This window comes from Rhinoraja longicauda, chromosome 3 (assembly GCF_053455715.1).
Source record: "Rhinoraja longicauda isolate Sanriku21f chromosome 3, sRhiLon1.1, whole genome shotgun sequence".
In the NCBI taxonomy this organism is placed as follows: domain Eukaryota; kingdom Metazoa; phylum Chordata; class Chondrichthyes; order Rajiformes; family Arhynchobatidae; genus Rhinoraja; species Rhinoraja longicauda.
The window spans coordinates 70343785-70361659 of record NC_135955.1 but is presented as its reverse complement, the minus strand read 5'-3'; the positions used below and the strand labels follow the sequence as shown (position 1 = coordinate 70361659).

General features: G+C 42.4%; 1 protein-coding gene and 1 pseudogene across 9 annotated transcripts in view; one reads left to right on the top strand and one right to left on the bottom strand.

Annotated features, from left to right (window-relative positions):
• Window positions 1-7611, top strand: part of LOC144592079 (calcium/calmodulin-dependent protein kinase type IV-like) — a 70894-nt pseudogene extending 63283 nt beyond the window's left edge. The window contains exon 11 of the transcript XR_013547066.1: window positions 6321-7611. The product of XR_013547066.1 is annotated as a calcium/calmodulin-dependent protein kinase type IV-like (transcript). The remainder of the gene's footprint in view (window positions 1-6320) is intronic.
• Window positions 7515-17875, bottom strand: part of stard4 (StAR related lipid transfer domain containing 4) — a 29935-nt gene continuing 19574 nt past the window's right edge. For 5 of the 8 annotated variants that reach the window (XM_078396360.1, XM_078396363.1, XM_078396364.1 and 2 more), the window contains 2 exons: window positions 12989-13106; window positions 7515-10414 (listed from right to left, as the gene is read on the bottom strand). In XM_078396360.1, coding sequence (XP_078252486.1) covers window positions 10188-10414; window positions 12989-13106 — 345 coding nt within the window. In that variant the 3' untranslated portion in view covers window positions 7515-10187. The remainder of the gene's footprint in view (window positions 10415-12988; window positions 13107-17875) is intronic. The other 3 variants (XM_078396362.1, XM_078396365.1, XM_078396367.1) reach the window with 1 other exon arrangement.

The following is a 17875-nucleotide window of genomic DNA, read 5'->3' as shown; positions in this document are numbered from 1 at the left end:
CCGGGGCGGTTGAAACTCTCCACGGCATGGAGCTCCTGAGTCGGCCTCTTCTTACCAGAGACCGTGGGCTTCACGATGTTAAAGTCCACAGGCCCCGCGATTGGAGCTTCGATCCCCGGCAAAGGGATCGCAAGCTCTGCGATGTTAAAGTCCCACAGACTCCTGTGGCTTGGAGCGCCCGTCGGTCTCCAGAAAAGGCCGCCAACTCCACGATGTTATGCCGCAGTGGGGACGGAGATACTATACGGGAAAAAATAGCATCTCCGTCGAGGTGAGATTGAAAAAAAGTTTCCCCCAACCCCCCCCACCCCTCACATAAAACAAACCAAGGAACCTACTTTTTAACACATACTAAAAATAACAAAAAGAAGAAAGGACAGACAGACTTTTGGCGAGGCAGCCAAAGATAAATAGTGCCTGAAAATACCTGGTCTAATTACCTGATGGGCTAGACTCTTACTGGAAATGTGTGCTATGTTAAAACATGCACATGTTGGCTTTTATATGCAATTTGCACTCAATTTTACAGGTTTATGCCTTCAATGTACCCCTGGGTTTCCCACATTCCCAATAAGAATTCCCCTCAAGGAACATTCACATGTGATTGTACATTTGGAATCCAAATACACTCAATTTTCCAATGTAATAGATTGATGATTCACGTTGCCCTTCCAACACTTCTGATCAGGAATTCTACAAAGACTATGCTAATTATAAAACCTAGTTAAGTTCATCCAAGCTAGCCTGTATCGGTCATGAACAGCATCACTTTGTAGCATTTCACACAGGGAATTAAAAGCAATAACCAGGTTCCTGAATAATGTAATATTCTGTACCCAAGTCATGTCATGCAGAAATGAAAAAACTTCTTCAGACCTAACCTCACTTTGTCGAACAGTATCAGCAATGGCCACATTTGCAATAACTAATTGTTTAAATGTAGTGTCTACACAATAAAAACATGTTTTGCAACAATATAAGTTGCACAGTGCAACAGAACAGATCTAGTTAAAACTCAATGGATGTGTTTGCAGTTGAGAAGTGGGGTAGTCAGATGAGTTTATAGAATGTAGATATTCAAGGTGAAACATATTTGGGGTTGGTTGCAATGGTAAGCACATTTGACCTTCCAATGTGCCAGTGACTAGTGGTGTTCCACAGGGCTCGGTGTTGGAGCCGCTACTCTTCATGTTGATTATCAATGATTTGGATGATGGAATTGATGGAATTGATGGCGTTGTGGACAGGTTTCCGGTTGTTATGAAGATAGATGGAGGGGCAGGTCATGTAGAGGATGCAGTGAGTCTGCATAAGGACTTGGACAGATTGGGAGAGTGGTCAAAGAAGTGACAGGTGGAATACAGCGTAGCAAGGTGTGCGGTCATGCACATTGGCAGTAGGAATAAAGGAATAGGTTATTTTCTAAATGAGTGGATTCAGAAATCGTAAGTGCAAAGAGACTTTGGAGTACTGGTACAGGGTTCCCAAAAGGTTAATTTGCAAGTTGAATCTGTAGTAAGGAAGGCAAATGCAATATTAGCATTTCTTTCGAGAGGACAGGGATGTAATGCTGAGGCTTTATATGCCTGGCCAGACCGCATTTGGCGTATGTGAGCAGTTTTGAACCCCTTATCTGAGGAGAGATGTGCTGGCATTGGAGAGGGTCCAGACGAGGTTTCTGAGAATGATCCCGGGGATGATTGGGTTAATGTATGATAAGCATTTGACAGCTCTGGGCCTGTACTCGCTAGAGTTTGGAAGGATGAGGGGGGACTACATTGAAATTACCGAATCATGAAAGGCCTGTATAGAGTGGATGCGGAGATGATGTTTTTACTAGTGGGAGAGTCTAGGACCAGAGAGCACAGCCTCAGAATAAAAGCAGTCTGAAGAAGGGTCTCGACCCTAAACATCATCCATTCCTTCTCTCCTGAGATGCTGCCTGACCCGCTGAGTTACTCCAGCATTTTGTGTCTACCCAGGAAATTGCAGGAGCCTTAGCTGAGATTAAATAGTCGTCATTAAATTCAGATGAGGTGCCGGAAGACTGGAGGGTGGCAAGTGTTGTGCCTCTATTCAAGAAGGGCAGCATGGAAAAGGATGGGAGCTACAGGCCAGTGAGCTTATCTGTGGTTGGAAAATTATTAGAGAGAATTCTGAAGGATAGGATATACATGTGCATCAGAAGGACAAGTGCTGATTTGGGATAGTCAGCATGGTTTTGTATGTGGAAGGTAGTGTCTCACAAATCTGAGTTTTTTTCTATGATGTGACTAAAAAGCTTAAGACAGAGTGGTATGTGTTGGAGCTCTTGGAGTATCGGGTCTCACCTGGAGAATTGTGTGCCACCTGGAGTATTGTGTGCAATGTTGGTCTCCTAATTAGAGGAGGGAGGGAGTGCAGCGTAGGATCACCAGGTTAATTCCCGGGATGGCGGGATTGACATATGATGAAAGAATGGGTCGACTGGGCTTGTATTCGCTGGAATTTAGAAAGATGAGAGGGGATCTTATAGAAACATATAAAATTCTTAGAGGATTGGACAGGGTAGATGTAGGAAAAATGTTCCCGATGTTGGGGGAATCCAGAACCAGGGGACACAGTTTAAGAATAAGGGGTAGGCCATTTAGGACTGAGATAAGGAAAAACCTTTTCATCCAGAGAGTTGTGAATCTGTGGAATTCTCTGCCATAGAAGGCAGTGGAGGCCAATTCACTGGATGTTTTCACGAGAGAGGTAGATTTAGCTCTTAGGGCTGAGAATCAAGGGATATGGGGAAAAAGCCGGAACGGGGTACTGATTTTGGATGATCAGCCATAATCGTATTGAATGGCCGAAGAGCCGCAGGGCCTACCCCTGCACCTGTTTTCTTTGTTTCTACATATGGAGTTCAGCAAGGCATTCAACAAGGTTCTGCATGGTCGGCTGCACTGGAAGGTTAGATTGCATGGGATCCATAGAGATAGCTGAATGAATAGAAAATTGGCTTCATGGAAGGAAGCAGAGGGTGATGGTGGAAGGTTGCTTTTCATACTGGAGTCCTGTGACTAGTGATGTGCCTCAGAGTTTGGTGTTGGACCCATTGCTGTTTGTCATCTACACCGATCAGCCAAAACATTATGACCTGATGAGCCAAAACATTATGACACCTGTCTAATATGCTGTTGGTCCTCCGTGTGCAGCCCCATACGCAGCAGGGTGCGATGCACTGTGTATTGTGATACATTCTTCCCTTGACTACCATTAAAATTTTCTGTGACTTGTGCCACAGTAGACCTTCTGTTGGTACGGATCAGACAGGATAGCTTTCGTTGCCCTCGTGCATCGATGAGCCTTGGGCACCCAACACCCTGTCGCCGGTTTGTGGTTTGTCCCTCCTCGGACCACTGTCGGTAGGTACTTACCACTGTTGACCGGGAGCACCCCACAAGCATTGCCGTTTTAGAGATGCTCTGACCCAGTCGTCTGGCCATAACAATTTGGCCCTTGTCAAAGTCACTCAGGTCTTTACTCCTGACCATTTCTCCTGCATCCAACACATCAACTTCAAGAACTGACTGTTCACTTGCTGCCTAATATATCCCACCCCTTGACGGGTGCCATTGTAACAAGGTAATCAATGTTATTCACTTTGCCTGTCAGTGGTCATAATGTTTTGGCTGATGTGTATATCAATTATTTGGATGAGACAAAGCTAGGTGGTAATGTAAATGGAGAAGATAGTTGTCAAAAATTGCAGAAGGATCCTGGAGTCATAGAATGTGGAAACAGGCCCTTTGGCCCAACTTTCCCACACCACCAACCTATCTGCATCAGTCCCACTTGCCGATGTTTGACCCATATCCCTCTAAACCTGTCCTATCCATGTACCTGTTTAATTCTTAATCGTTGCAATAGTCCCTGCCTCAACTACCACCTCCGGCAGCTCGTTCCATACACCCACCACCCTTTTTGTGAAAAGGTTACCCCTCAGATTCCTATAACATTTTTCCACCTTCACCTTAAACCTATGCCTTCTGGTTCTTGATTCCCCTACTTTGGGCAAGAGACTCTGTGATTCTACCCCGTTTATTCTTCTCATGATTTTATACATCTCTATAATATCACCCCTTGTCCTCCTGCGCTCCAGGGGATAGTCCCAGCTTGCTCAACCTCTCCCTATAGCTCAGACCCTCGAGCCCTGATATCTTTGTAAATCTTCTCTGCACTTTCTAACTTAACATCTTTCCTATAACATGGTGCCTAGAACTGAACACAATATTCTAAATGCGTCCTCACCAATGTCTTACGTAACTGCAACATGACCTTGCAACTTCTATACTCAATACGCTGACTGATGAAGGCCAATGTACCAAAAGCCTTTTTGACCAACCCATCTACCTGTGATGCCACTTTCGAGGAACTATGTACCTGCATTCCTAGATCCCTCTGCTTTACAACACTTCCCAGATCGCTACCATGCACTGTATAGGTCCTGTCCATGGTAGACTTTCCAAAATGCAACACCTCACATTTCTCTGTATTAAATTCCATCAACCATTCCTCAGCACACCTGGTCAACCAATTAAGATCCTGTTGCAATTTTTGACAACCATATTCACTATCTGCAATACCACCCACTTTTGTATCATCTGCAAACGCTAATCATGCCGTGTACATTCTCATCTGAATCATTCCTCAGTCCTCTTGGCTTTCTCCATCGAAACGTATAAGATAACGTATAAGATTATTAAGGGGTTGGACACGTTAGAGGCAGGAAACATGTTCCCAATGTTGGGGGAGTCCAGAACAAGGGGCCACAGTTTAAGAATAAGGGGTAGGCCATTTAGAACTGAGATGAGGAAAAACTTTTTCAGTCAGAGAGTTGTGAATCTGTGGAATTCTCTGCCTCAGAAGGCAGTGGAGGCCAATTCTCTGAATGCATTCAAGAGAGAGCTGGATAGAGCTCTTAAAGATAGCGGAGTCAGGGGGTATGGGGAGAAGGCAGGAACGGGGTACTGATTGAGAATGATCTGCCATGATCACATTGAATGGCGGTGCTGGCTCGAAGGGCCGAATGGCCTCCTCCTGCACCTATTGTCTATTGTCCACAGTAAAAACAGATATACTCATTGAGGACCTTGCCCATCTCCTGTGGCTCCAAAGAGTTGTCTGTTTTGATTCCTGAGAGATCCCACTCTCTCTCCAGTTACCCTTTATGTACATAAAATCTCTTGGGATTATCCTTTCTGTCAGAACTATCGCCTGTCCCCTTTTTGTTCTTCTGATTTCCTTTTTAAGTTTGCTCCTTAGTTCCCAAAACTACTCCAGGGATACACTTGATCCCAGCTGCCTACACCTGTCCCTTGCCTCCTCCCTATTCTTGACCAAAGCTTCAATTTCCCTCATCATCCAAACTTCCTTGTTTGCCTGTCTTGCCCTTCACTCTAACAGGGACGTACGTGCATGTTCAGAGCTCTTGTCAGTACAAATTTAAAAACATCCTACTTTCCTAATGTTTCTTTTCCTTCAAACAGCCTAATTCAATCTACCTGAGCGAGTCCCTCTCTCATACCTTCAAAGTTGGCCTTATCCCAATTTAACATTTCAACTGATTCAATCTTGATCAGTTGGGCAGGAGGGCCGAGGAATGGATGATGGAATTTAATATAGAAATGTGAGCAGCATTTTGGGAAGACTAACATGGGCAGGACCTACAGAATGAATGGTAGGCCTCTGGAGAGTGCTGTAGAGGCTTTGCATCTACTCATAAAGTCTTAACTACCCGTTGAGTAAAATCCAATTAAAGATAGTCTGAGGATTTCCAATGAGGTAGATGGGAGGTCAGGACTGCTCACTAGTTAGTGATATGATGGTTCTGTTGCCTGATAACAGCTGGGAAGAATCTGTCCTTGAATCTGGAGGTGTATGTTTTCACACTTCTGTACCTCTTGCCTGATAGAAGAGGGAGTGCAGACAGTGAGACTCATCCTTGATTAGGCTGGTGGCCTTGCCGAGGTAAGTTTCCCTGCCCCATACATACGCACTGAAATGTGCAAAAGAAGGCATTTCTGGCAGGTATTCACTCAAAATCAAGATTGGTAATTTGTTACATTGCTTTTGGCTATGATTTGGAAAACATGTTAAAAGTATGATATGATTGCAAGTTAGAAATGTTCAGTTTTTCTTCCAGAGGGAATGAATCCCTCTAACTGGTTGCCTTGAAATGTCAATATCAATTATTTTAATTGTTCAATAACATTCTCATACTCTGTAATTTACAAGTTCAAGCTGCTCCCTTGCAGTAACTCAGAAATTGTGTTTGGTTTTGCACTCAACAGGGTGTAGTAAAAGCAGTAGTGGCATCCAGTCGCCTTGGAATCAACGCTCAGGATAGCAGTGCCAGAAGCGGTAATACATCTACCCAGCAGAGTGAAACAGAACAAAGTGAAAGCAAGCAAAGTTCGCAAGAAGAAATTAAAGGTAATAAAAAAAAAAAATAGGAGTAAAACTGATATAACTCCTGGTGATTTAACTACTATTAGTGATGTTGGAACTGGTGCAGTAACTAGTTCTGCTGGGCTCAGTGCTGTCAATGATAATGAATTTGACAAAACTGATTCCAGTGAAATGAGTATTGGTGAAGTTGAGCAAAAGGTCTATATCACATAAGAAATGTTACATGAAGCCAGCGCTAAAAAAGTTGGTTGGTGGTAATGCAAAATTCATCACAGGAAATGTATTGTGAACAACATGAAACCCAACTCTTCTACACTGCTAATTTGAAATTTATGCTGTGCATGAAGCTAATAATGTGGCTTAATTTTATGTTGGTTAATTGTGGCCGCATACTGATGTGCAAGTTCATAATATTGAAAGTTCCACTACATTTCCTTGCATGCAGCTTATTCATTAAAACAACAGCAGAATCCTGAATGGCTTGGACAATGCAGAATGTTAAAAATGGAGGATGGTTGTATTACGCAGGCTCTCGGCAGTATTTCAGTCAATGTTAGCGTTAAAGGTTGAGCCTAATTTGTCTGTTTAGTTATTAACATATAAACTCGAGTTGAAGTGAGTATATAAATGTTTTTCGGATTCAGTTCTATGATGTTTTCTGTACTTTTATTAATAAGATTTAAAATCCATTCATTTGTCTTGTAGTTTAGATTCATGTTTTTGCCCTGTTCATATCTAGTTAGAGAATACTCCATATCCTAAATCACTTCAGTAAAATAAGTTTAGCCATAAAAACTGTAATGTTAATATGGGCAATGCCATTTTCTCATTGCTTTAAATGTTACTTCCACAGGCTATAAATGATCAAATATAGCTTAAGAACATTTGAAACAATGAACACAGCAAAATGCATTTTAACATTTATTTTTTAAAACGTTGTTATTTATTTTAATGGGTTTGCCTAAATATGATTGTTAATATTCTAAAGTGTTCTTAAATGTTCAACATTTTGTAATGTATTACTGGCAAATGTGTTGATAAAATTTGTTGCAACTGGAAATGTCATAAATTCTTCTGCAAATGATCTTTATTAGTATTTTTGGAACACCATTGCACGTTATGTGGAACAATGTAATGGAACTTTTTTTTTAAACTACCATGTCAATAAAAGCAGTTAACTAATCATACTGTTTTTATATTTAATTCAAATGGAGTTACATTGTATTCATACTGATAATCAGAAACCTTCATTCAAGCATTAAAATAATTAAATATACTATGTATCCAGACATTAAATGAACATTTACTTAAATAAATGTTGCAGCTATCTCAAAGAGCAAGTCATAGTTTGTCATAGCATTACAGAACAGTACCAAGCAAGACATTCAAGACGAAAACTGGTAGGCAACTTGCTGGTTCAGTCGAATCGTTTTTTTTAAGTATTGTGGATGTATTGAGTTCATTGAAAAAAGTTGGAAAGTGCATACCATCACTTTTGCCTTTGATTGGAACTATTTTAGCTTTCTTTGGTAGGGGAAGAAACCAGATTGGAAGGATTGAAACAGTTACGACAAAGATAACTTGATAAAGATAAGATGAGGAAAAGACTTGCAAGAAAAGCGGGAGGTGGTATTTAGGTATAAAGGAGATGATGGCTCTTTTGATAGGGAAGGGCATGTACTTGTGGAAAAAGTCAGTACAAAAAGTTCATATAGAAAGCACATACTAGACTGTGGATTGTCCCATGGAATAAAATAGATAGCATATCAGAAAGCTAGTTATACAATCAAATATCTCATACAACATTTTCCATTTAAATCTTTCAAATGTGGAGCCAATAAATGTTAGCCTGCATATGTAAAGCCATGATGGACCTAGAAGCAAATTACCATCCTACAAGGACTACAGAGTTGTGAACCACTTATGTTTTCAGATTTGGGTTATTGATTAAATTCTATTGGCCAGAGCACAAAAACATTGTCACACAGAAGAATTTCTAGGCCAGTGTATTTACATTATGGTTGACAAATATGGTCAATAATTTCTGCTATGAAAACAAGCACAGAGATGCAGAGTCTGTCTTCTATTTTTGAAATTTATCAGCCTTTTGTTCTTTACCTGTTTTCAGGCATTGCAATTTTCCTTCCAATTCACCCTAACCTGGAAATAGAAAAGGCCACAAAAGATATTCCATACTGAAGTACCCACTATACAAAATATTTGCATATAAAATTCCAAAATCACAAATATGGGAAGAAAGAAATCTGTAAACTTCCAGCCTAGGACTTTATTCCTTGAATTGAGGGATGATCTTATAGAAGTCATTTAAAACATGAGGGGAATAGATAAGGTGAATGCACAAGCTCTTTTGCCCAAATTAGGGGAAATCAAGAACCAGAAGACATAGGTTTAAGGTGAGAGTGGAAATTTAATGGTAACTCTTTTCAGAGAGGCAACTTTTTCCACACAGAGCTTCTCACTTTTTCTCACATGGAGGTAGCTGAGACTTTGTAGTAAGCAACACTGGGCAAAATGGTGCTTGCTTTCGCAACATTTAAAAGACACTTGGACCGAGAGAGTTGATCAAAGACAATTATTATCCAACTGCTTCCTCAAAGATAACCTAGGGTAATCTGGCAAAATCTATTGCACAATAGTTTAAAGTATTTCTGCTGCTCCAAACTGCATGAGCTGTTGAAAATTATATCAGGCTTGGAAATTCATTCACACGATACATATGTTTAATGCATTACACTAATCACAGATTAATTCAATTGCCTACTACACTGACATGTCCTACAGATGGCAAGGAAGATACTCAGCAATATAACACAGATTTGATCTCACCATTACACCACTGGTGTGTGAAACCGAAACATTTTAAAATAGCTTTTATGGCCCTAACTATCCCGAACAAGGTCCATTCATGCATTCCTTTAAAGAGGCCGATGTTACCTTTACTGCTGATGCAGAGACTGCCAAGCATTAAAAAAAAAAAATCAACATTGATGCAGCAATGGACTGCATTTCTCAGCATTTTGCAGATGAGGTATTTTTCTGGCTAAGTATTTGAGGGAGGTGAGGTCTGCAAGCGATGCAATCTTTTCCTTCGGTATCCTCTCCAATAATGAACAATTGAATCTGATATAAAAGCTTAAAGCCATTAAGGGATAGTAACCAGGTAAGTCCATGCTTTATATACAATTCTTGAAATTGTGCACAGTTTTTATGTGCATCTGAACTAAAGGCACAGGAATTATGTTGTTCATACATCAATTTTCAAAACATTGTCCATTCACAAAAATGTCTTTCTCCCACGGCACCAAATGAAATTAGTGCCATTTTAATGCACATTTTCAAGAGATACAGTTTGAGCATTCTGTCATCAACTTGAATATAAACCCATCTTTCTGATTTATTAAAACCACTATAGTTCATTATTTGAACACAAACCTCAGGATGGATTGATTATGGAATTATAAGGCTGTACATCAAGATTAAAATTAAAATCCATTAGCTGATTGTTACTGATAGCTTTACTTTGAAGTTGTCATATTGTATTTAAACTTAAAACTTACTAAACTTACATCAAAAGAGGATATACAATAAGCCTGGCCACTGCCTACAAGTGTTACACTTAATGCCAACCTGAGCTCTAACACAATAGAATGGAATAGCAACATATTAAGGAGTTACAAGATAAGTATCTTTTAAAATGGGTCATCTGTGGTTATTATTTTAACTCTGACTTAAGTTTTTAAAGCATTCCGTAGGTCATTATAGAAATTGACTAATGTATTTCCCATTGCAGTGTTCACTAATGTTTGTGGCAACATTCCTCTTAAGTCAGTCTGAATAAAACCAGTCAAGAGGCTGTGGTCGGGGTCACTCTTCAAAGGAATGCAAAACCATCCACACGGGTGATTAAATCCACGAACAAAACTTTCTTGTTTCTCCCCATATTCAACACTGACTCCTGTATTGGGTTAAGAAAAAAGGTTGTTCTTTAACAGAATTAGATAATTCAAATCCCCCAAATAATTAAACCCTTTACAGTACAGCACTATATGTACTATGAAAATTAAATTAGAAATGGAACAAAATCATCTTTACAACGTGGCTGCATGTATGGCTTTAAATTGAATAGAATTAATTAGATCCTGTTTAATGGGAATAATTTATTATACAGTAAATTCTCTGAATTTGCAACATAAGCACAAGGCTATGCCTACTGGACACAAGAATCATGACCCCTGCAGCAATCGCCAATAAAGATAATTAATCAATTTGATGTTGATAATACAATAAACCCTCTTAACGTTTAAGACACCACAAGGGTAATGGTGTCTGCTATAAAAAAAGTAAGGGATTAGCGAGTAATAGTGTCGTTACACAAGTAGTAGAAACAAAGAACTGTATGATAATGGTTAATACACAAAAGGACACAAAGTACTGGAGTAAATCAGCAGGACAGGCAGATTCTCTGGAGAACATGGATAGGTGACGTTTCGGGTCAAAACCCTTCTTCGGGTTCCTCGGCGGCAGTGGGCAGCAGGTGCCTCAGTGGCAGTGGGGCCTTGGCAGCGGCAGTGGGGACTCAGTGGCGGCAGCATGGGGTTCGCGGTGGATGAGCGTGAGGGGGGAGGGGAAGACAATGGGGACCCGGCGCGGGGGGACCACCGTGAGGGACGGTGGGAGAACAAAGGGGGACCCGGTCTGGGGGAGTAGGGGCACTATAGTTTAGAATCCTCTGCCCAGGGGATAAGGCTGTGTTTGTTTGTTCATTTGTTCCAGTGAAGGCGCTGTGCCCACGGCAGCCTGCCAACAGTCGCTTGTCATTTTCTTTTTGTTTTCACTTTTAATTTCAAGTTTTTTATGTACCTTGTGTGTTGTGACTGTCGGCAGACCAGTTTCCCACTGGAGATGAATACAACAGTTTTATCGTATCGCATCGTATCGTTCAGAGTCTTGGTCTGGAACCGGGCTTGGAATCCAGGTGAGTTGACAGCCGGGAGAGTGGTGAGGATTGGTGGAGTCATTGGTTATGGCCTGCAGGCAGCTGAAGTGCAGGTAAGGTTCAGCAGTGGCGGTGGCAGCAGGCACAGCCTAGAAGTGGCCAAGGTAGCCGTGTGGGCCAGTGGTGGCAGCAGTATGTTTGGCCTGGAAGCAGCCATGGTGGCAGTGTGGGCTGGTGTCGGCATCCTGGCCTGGCACTGATGGTTAGAAGGACTGGTCTGGAAGCGGGTGGGGTGATGGTGTGGCTCGGCGGCAGCTTTGGTGGTCCCAGCCTCAAAGAGACCAGGGAGGAGGTAAACATTGGTGCTGCATCTCCCGGCACCGCTGCGGGTTTCGTCCTCGTGGCGATCAGGTGTGAGACACGATCCAACAGTAGGTCTCAACCCTAATGTCCCCAATCCATACTCTCCAGAGGTGCTCCCTGACTTCAGTTATTCCAGCACACTGTCCTTCATCATTGCACGTATTGTTCAAAGCAATTCCTTGGGCTCCCACAGGGTGGCGAACAGTCTGTTCTTAAAGAGACAGTGGTGTCTGATTGTTGTGGGGACGCTTCATTCGTTATGACCGAAATCTGTTTCGAAGAGGTCCCTAATAACAAGGGTTTACTGTATTCCTTGTGTTTGAGAATTTTGATAATGCATTATCAAGACAGTGTTTTGTTATCTTTTACAGATGCCTCCAAACTCCTCTCAGAAATTAACTAGAAATGTAGAAACAAGGAATTGCAAAAAAGGTATGCAAAAAACAAACACAATGTCATGGAGTAACACGATGGGTCAGGCAGCATCCCTAGAGAACAGGGATAGGTGACATTTTAGGTCAGTACCTTTCTTCAGGCTGATTGGGGGGGAGGGGGTTGAAGAATAATGTTGGAAGGAGAAGGGCAGGTAATGGGTGAACACAGGAGAGGAGGGGTATTGATAGGCAGATGGCAAAAGGATTGAAGAGTTGCAAATTGTGAAGCTGGAGAAAGGAATGTAGGTGTTGGGGAAGGGGAGAAGTAGATGCGAATACAGTTGGGGTACAGGAGAGGATAGGTGGGAGAGAAAGGGTAGGGGGGTTGTTAGAGGTCACCTAAAATTAGAGAATTTAATCTTTATACCGTTCAGTTGTAAGCTACTCAAGCAAAGTTTGAGATGGTGTTCCTCCAGTTTGCATATGGCCTCACTCTGTAAATGATGGTGCCACAGGACAGAAAGGTCAGTATGGGAATGGGAAGGGGAGTTAAAATGGTTAGCAACCAGGAGAGTCTAAGCTTGCTTTCGCCGATGTAGCCCACAACGGGAATACCGGATGCAGTAGATGAGGTTAGGTGAGGTGCACATAAACCTCTGTCTCACCTGGAAAGATAACTGGGGTCCCTGGATGGAGGCAAGAAAAAGGTATAGGGACAGTTGTTACATCTCTTACTGTTGCAGAAAAAGTATCTGGGCAGGGGGTGGTTTGGGTGGGAAGGAATGGTTGAGTTGCGGAGGGAGTGGTCTCGGCCAGGAATAGAGAAAAGACTGTAAACCTCACTGCATATGCTTACCACAAGTTAGCAACCCATCCTGGTAATCTGTGGTGTTGGAGAAGTCAATGAATTCTCTTGGGGCAACCACATTCCACAATTGTCCTGCTGTGGTGTATTGCATCAAACAACAACCCTGCTGAATAAATTTGTAGGGTATTAAATATAATTTTCTTCATTATTTTATGGGATAAACAACAAAATATTTACTTAACATCTTCTGCAGAATTAAACATCAAGTTAGTTCAGTCAGAGAGTCATCATAATGAAACAGGCCTTTCAGCCCACCCACTCTATATGAACTATCAAACCACCTTTTACTTTTATCCTACATTAATCCATATTTTCATTCTTGTATTTTTATTACTCATCTACACCCCAGGGCAATTTATAGTAGCCTATTAACCTACCAACCCACACATCTTTCTGATGCGGGAGGAAACCGACACAGTCGTAGGGAACCCAAAAACTTACAGACAGCAGCCAAATTGAGGATTGTACTTGGGCCTATGGTGCTTGGAAGCAAAAGCTCTACAAAATTGCACCACTGCTACCATTCACATTAATGTTCCACCAATATTTAGTACCATGTCATACAAGGAGCCATTAGAAAGGATAACTAATGCCTTAGCCACTTAGAACAATACAACACAGGAACATGCCCTTTGGCCCATGATGTCTGTGTTGAATATGATGATAAATTAAAGTGCAGTCTCCCCAATCTCTGCCGTGCTTTATACAAACTTCTAACAGGTTTCCCCTTCACCTTTCATGTTCCAGAGAAAATAGTCTAAGTTTGTCTAATCTCTTATAGCTGATACCTTCTAATCCAGACAGCATTCTGTAAACCTCTTCTGTACCCTCTCCAATGCCTCCATATTCTTCCTGTAAAGGGGCAGACAGAACTGCACACAATACTCCAAATGCACCTAACCAAAGTCCTGTAAAGCTGCAACATGACCTCGTGACTCGTATACTCAATGCCCCGACTGATAACGGCAGCATACCATTCTATCTATTTGCGTGGCCACTTTCAGGGAGCTATACACTTGGGACCTCAAGATCACTCTGTACAACAATGCTATTAAGTGTTATCACGCTTTCGAACTGTTCTTCCATAAGCTAGGAACGGACAAAGTCCAAAGATTGTGCTTCAATGCTGAGAACTGTATTCTGCACCCTTTGCCTTATCTATTGTACTTGAGTTTGACTTGATTGTATTTACTTAAGATATATCTGACCTGTTTGGACAGCATGCAAAACAAAGTTTTTTTCACTGTACCTTGGTACACGTGACAATAATAAACCTAAACCTGTTTTAGTGTTCTATTATTGGTGCTTCATTTGGTGCTTAAATCTCTCCCCTCTCACCTTGAGCCTATGCCTCTGTATTTTGTCCTCTATATTTGGCCCACTTTGTCAATTGATTTATATCCAGTTGTAAACTTAGATATCCTTCTTCACTAACCACTCTGCCATCAATTTTCGTGCCATCTGCAAATTTACCAACAATGTTAACTACATTGTCATCCAAATTGTTAATGTAGATAACAGACAGCAGTGAACCCAGCACTGACCCCTGCAGCACTGCATTGGTCACTGGTTTACAATCAGAAAAGCAACTCTCCACAACTACCCTTTGCCTTCTTCCTCCAAGCCAATTTTGAATCAAGCTCACTAGCTCACCTTGGATTCCATGTGATCTAACCTTCCAGACCTTGGAAAAGGCCTTGCACAGAGACGTCCATTGTTCTCCTCTCATCAATCCTCTTGGTGGTCTCTTCAAATCCTATCAGATCTGTGGGACACAATTTCATATGGACAAAGCTATGCTGACTATTTCTAATTAGTCTGTGCCTATTCAAATACTGGTAAATCTTGTCCATAAGAATCCCCTCCAATAACCTTTCCACCACAGATTTTAAAAATGGTATACTTAATCCATCTAAATTCATTATTTTTTCCTTCCTATCATCTCACAAAATAGAGCAGACCATTGATATGAAAACAATATAATTGCCTGTACTATTCCACAGTAGTCATGAAGTACTCAGCAGAACATGTCTCAGAACAGGTCTGCTGAGGGCTTCATCATGTTGCTGAAAGCTAGGTCTTTTTGGAAAGAGCTGTACAGCAGGAAGAGAAAGTGAGTAAGAAAAAGAGTTCAGAAGAGAAGCTAGTCAGTCCCTATCTGACCAGGAATTACTCATAGCCACGATACATGAAATAATTCCATTTCCCATTCATTGACAGTCCCATGCTTTAGTTTCCTTCTGTTGTTGACTATCAGATCTCCCATTTTAATCACAATTCAAAAGCCAAAGGGGGACCAAATTTGTAAATCAAAAAATACTAAATGCCATTGAAATATCCTTTTGCACTTCCTCAGCACCATTCTTCAGCATGCCTTTGCCCATCCTAGTGTTCCTACATAATGTGATCCCATTTGTGCAGCCTGGGCGGTGGAAGACTGCAGAATTCAAATGGAAGAGACTGTAAATGACCTTGGAGAATGATTTCAGCAGCTCTAGGGCTAGAAGCCACAAATTCAGACCACACCCTTCTGTTAAGAGCAATCAAGAGCTGGCTGAACTAGCCTTCGGGCAACAGGGAGGACATTGCCAACTGACAGTCATGGGAATGAGAATCTGTCATATTGAAAGTAGTCAACAGATGTTATTGTTTCTGGAGTAATTGACATTCGCCTAGGATTATACCTCAATCATTCCCAGTAACCTGTTATGGAGTCATTGTCATTCCCCTGGGATTATACCTCAATCATTCCCAGTAACCTGTTATGAAGTCATTGTCATTCCCCAGGGATTGTACCTCAATCATTTCCAGTAACCTGTTGGCGCGTAGATTTAGGACTGTGATGACACCCTGGGAGCCCTTTTCAACAATGGTAACTGAGCTCATAAACTGGGTTCCACTGCAGAACCTAGATACCGGGTTAGATTCTGCTTATGCTGTTGTACAAGTTGAGTCATAGCCATCAGACTTCGTGTTATGGTTGGTTCTTCAGGTCTGTTCCAGAGTTGCTCACTACTTCCATGTTCAAAATAATAGGCTTCATGCTCTAATCAATACCTTCTGCAAGGTTAGTGCAGAGTTTCACGTTCCATGACTGTGCACTCTGGCATTTTTGCAGGCCAGGCAATATGTTAATCACTTTACGTCAGTTCATAAATACATAGACAATTGGTGCAGGAGTAGGCCATTCGGCCCTTCGAGCCAGCACCGCCATTCAATGTTATCATGGCTGATCATCCACAATCAGTACCCCGTTCCTGCCGGGGTTTTCTTCTGTAGTCTACTCCACTCAATTCTCTTCAAGTCCTCGTCAGGAAATTAGCTCAATAAATGTACTTGTCAGCTCCCCTGAGATTAAAGTTACACAGAACATATATAAGTGAGCCTCTAAATGACATTGTCAGTGTCTGGGGTGATATGTTAAATTGAATGATACTATATTTTCATCTTCACCCTCTTGTATTTCTACCAAAAACTGGTCAGGTTGTGATAAAGTTGAAGGCATGGAACTGAGGAAAGCACAAGGTGCATGTTTGCACAATGAACAGAACCAACATTTAAAAAAATGAAAGTTAATGGAGAAATGAGGAGGTAGACATGGTGCAAGGGTATCATCTATAGTTTCAATGCTGTTCCTGGCAATCTCAGTAGTGACAAATACAATTATGTTGAACACTGGGTGCAGTGCAGTGGTATCTAATGTTGGCTGTTGCTGCTTGCAATTATGTACCAACAAGTCCTGCATGAGAAAAGGAAGTGTGGTACAGTTCAACTTGTCTCTACTGGTGTAGCTTTCTCTAACTTGACCAAGGGATGACAGAAATACAAGGATACGGCCAGTCACAACTGAATGGCTATGTGTAAGTCTTTTGAACTTTTGAAATGCTGTATGTGAAGGGTATGCTAAAGTATAGAAACAACAGGTACAATTCCTGGTTGATGGAGCATACTGATAAAAATAGGATGCAATGGCAGTACTAGCATCTGCTGCAGCCAAAGTGCATCTCCCCTCTTAAAAGTGCAGGTTGGTTTTATATACTACGGTTTAGCTTTACCAAATGCTGGTCACTCTCATTATTAAGCCTCCCTTTGACGGGTGCTGCCAAGGTTAGCATGGTTGTTCCAGCTGTCCACATTAATCAAGCAGGCACCACAAAGTAGTTTTGGATTATAAGAGGGAAAACCAATACCCAAAATGGCGGCGCTGCCCTAGCAGCTGCGGCTTTGCCTGCGGTCCGTTTGTCTGTGTGTTTTTTGTTGATTTTTGTTTTAATTGTAGATGTGATGTCGTGTTTTTTGTGGTTGTGTACTAAGTGTGTGGGGGGGGGGGGGGGGGGGGGGACTGTAAAATTGTAAATTTGTCCCTTCCGAACGGAGACCCGACCTTTGTTTTCTGGGTGGTGTCTCCGTTCCCACTGCGGCCTGTTCCCACTCCTTTCCGCCAAACACCTGGAGCTGGCGGCCTCCACCCAGGACCACCTGGGCTCTGGTTTGCAGAGCCCGCGGACCGGACTTACCACCTGCGGAGCCGGCTGTCTTCGGAGGCTGCGGGAGCGGCTGCGACTCGCCTTCGGAGGCTTCGGCTCGGGCCGCATGGATGCCGACATCAGGAGCTCCGGCAGCGGCAGCGTGTTTGCCCGCACCGGATCACGGGGCAGGGGTCGGCGTGCCGCGGACATTTTACCGTCCGGCGCGGCCTGGAATAGGCCGTGGGATTTTTCTCTGTTCGGTGGGGGCTTCAATGTCGGGAGCCACGACCGCCACAACGTGCAGCAGCAGCGTCATCGCCCGCTCCGGATCACGGGGCTTGGGTTGGCCCGCTGCGGACCTTTCACCGTCCGGCGCGGCCTGGAACGTGGCAAATTCAACAGCCTG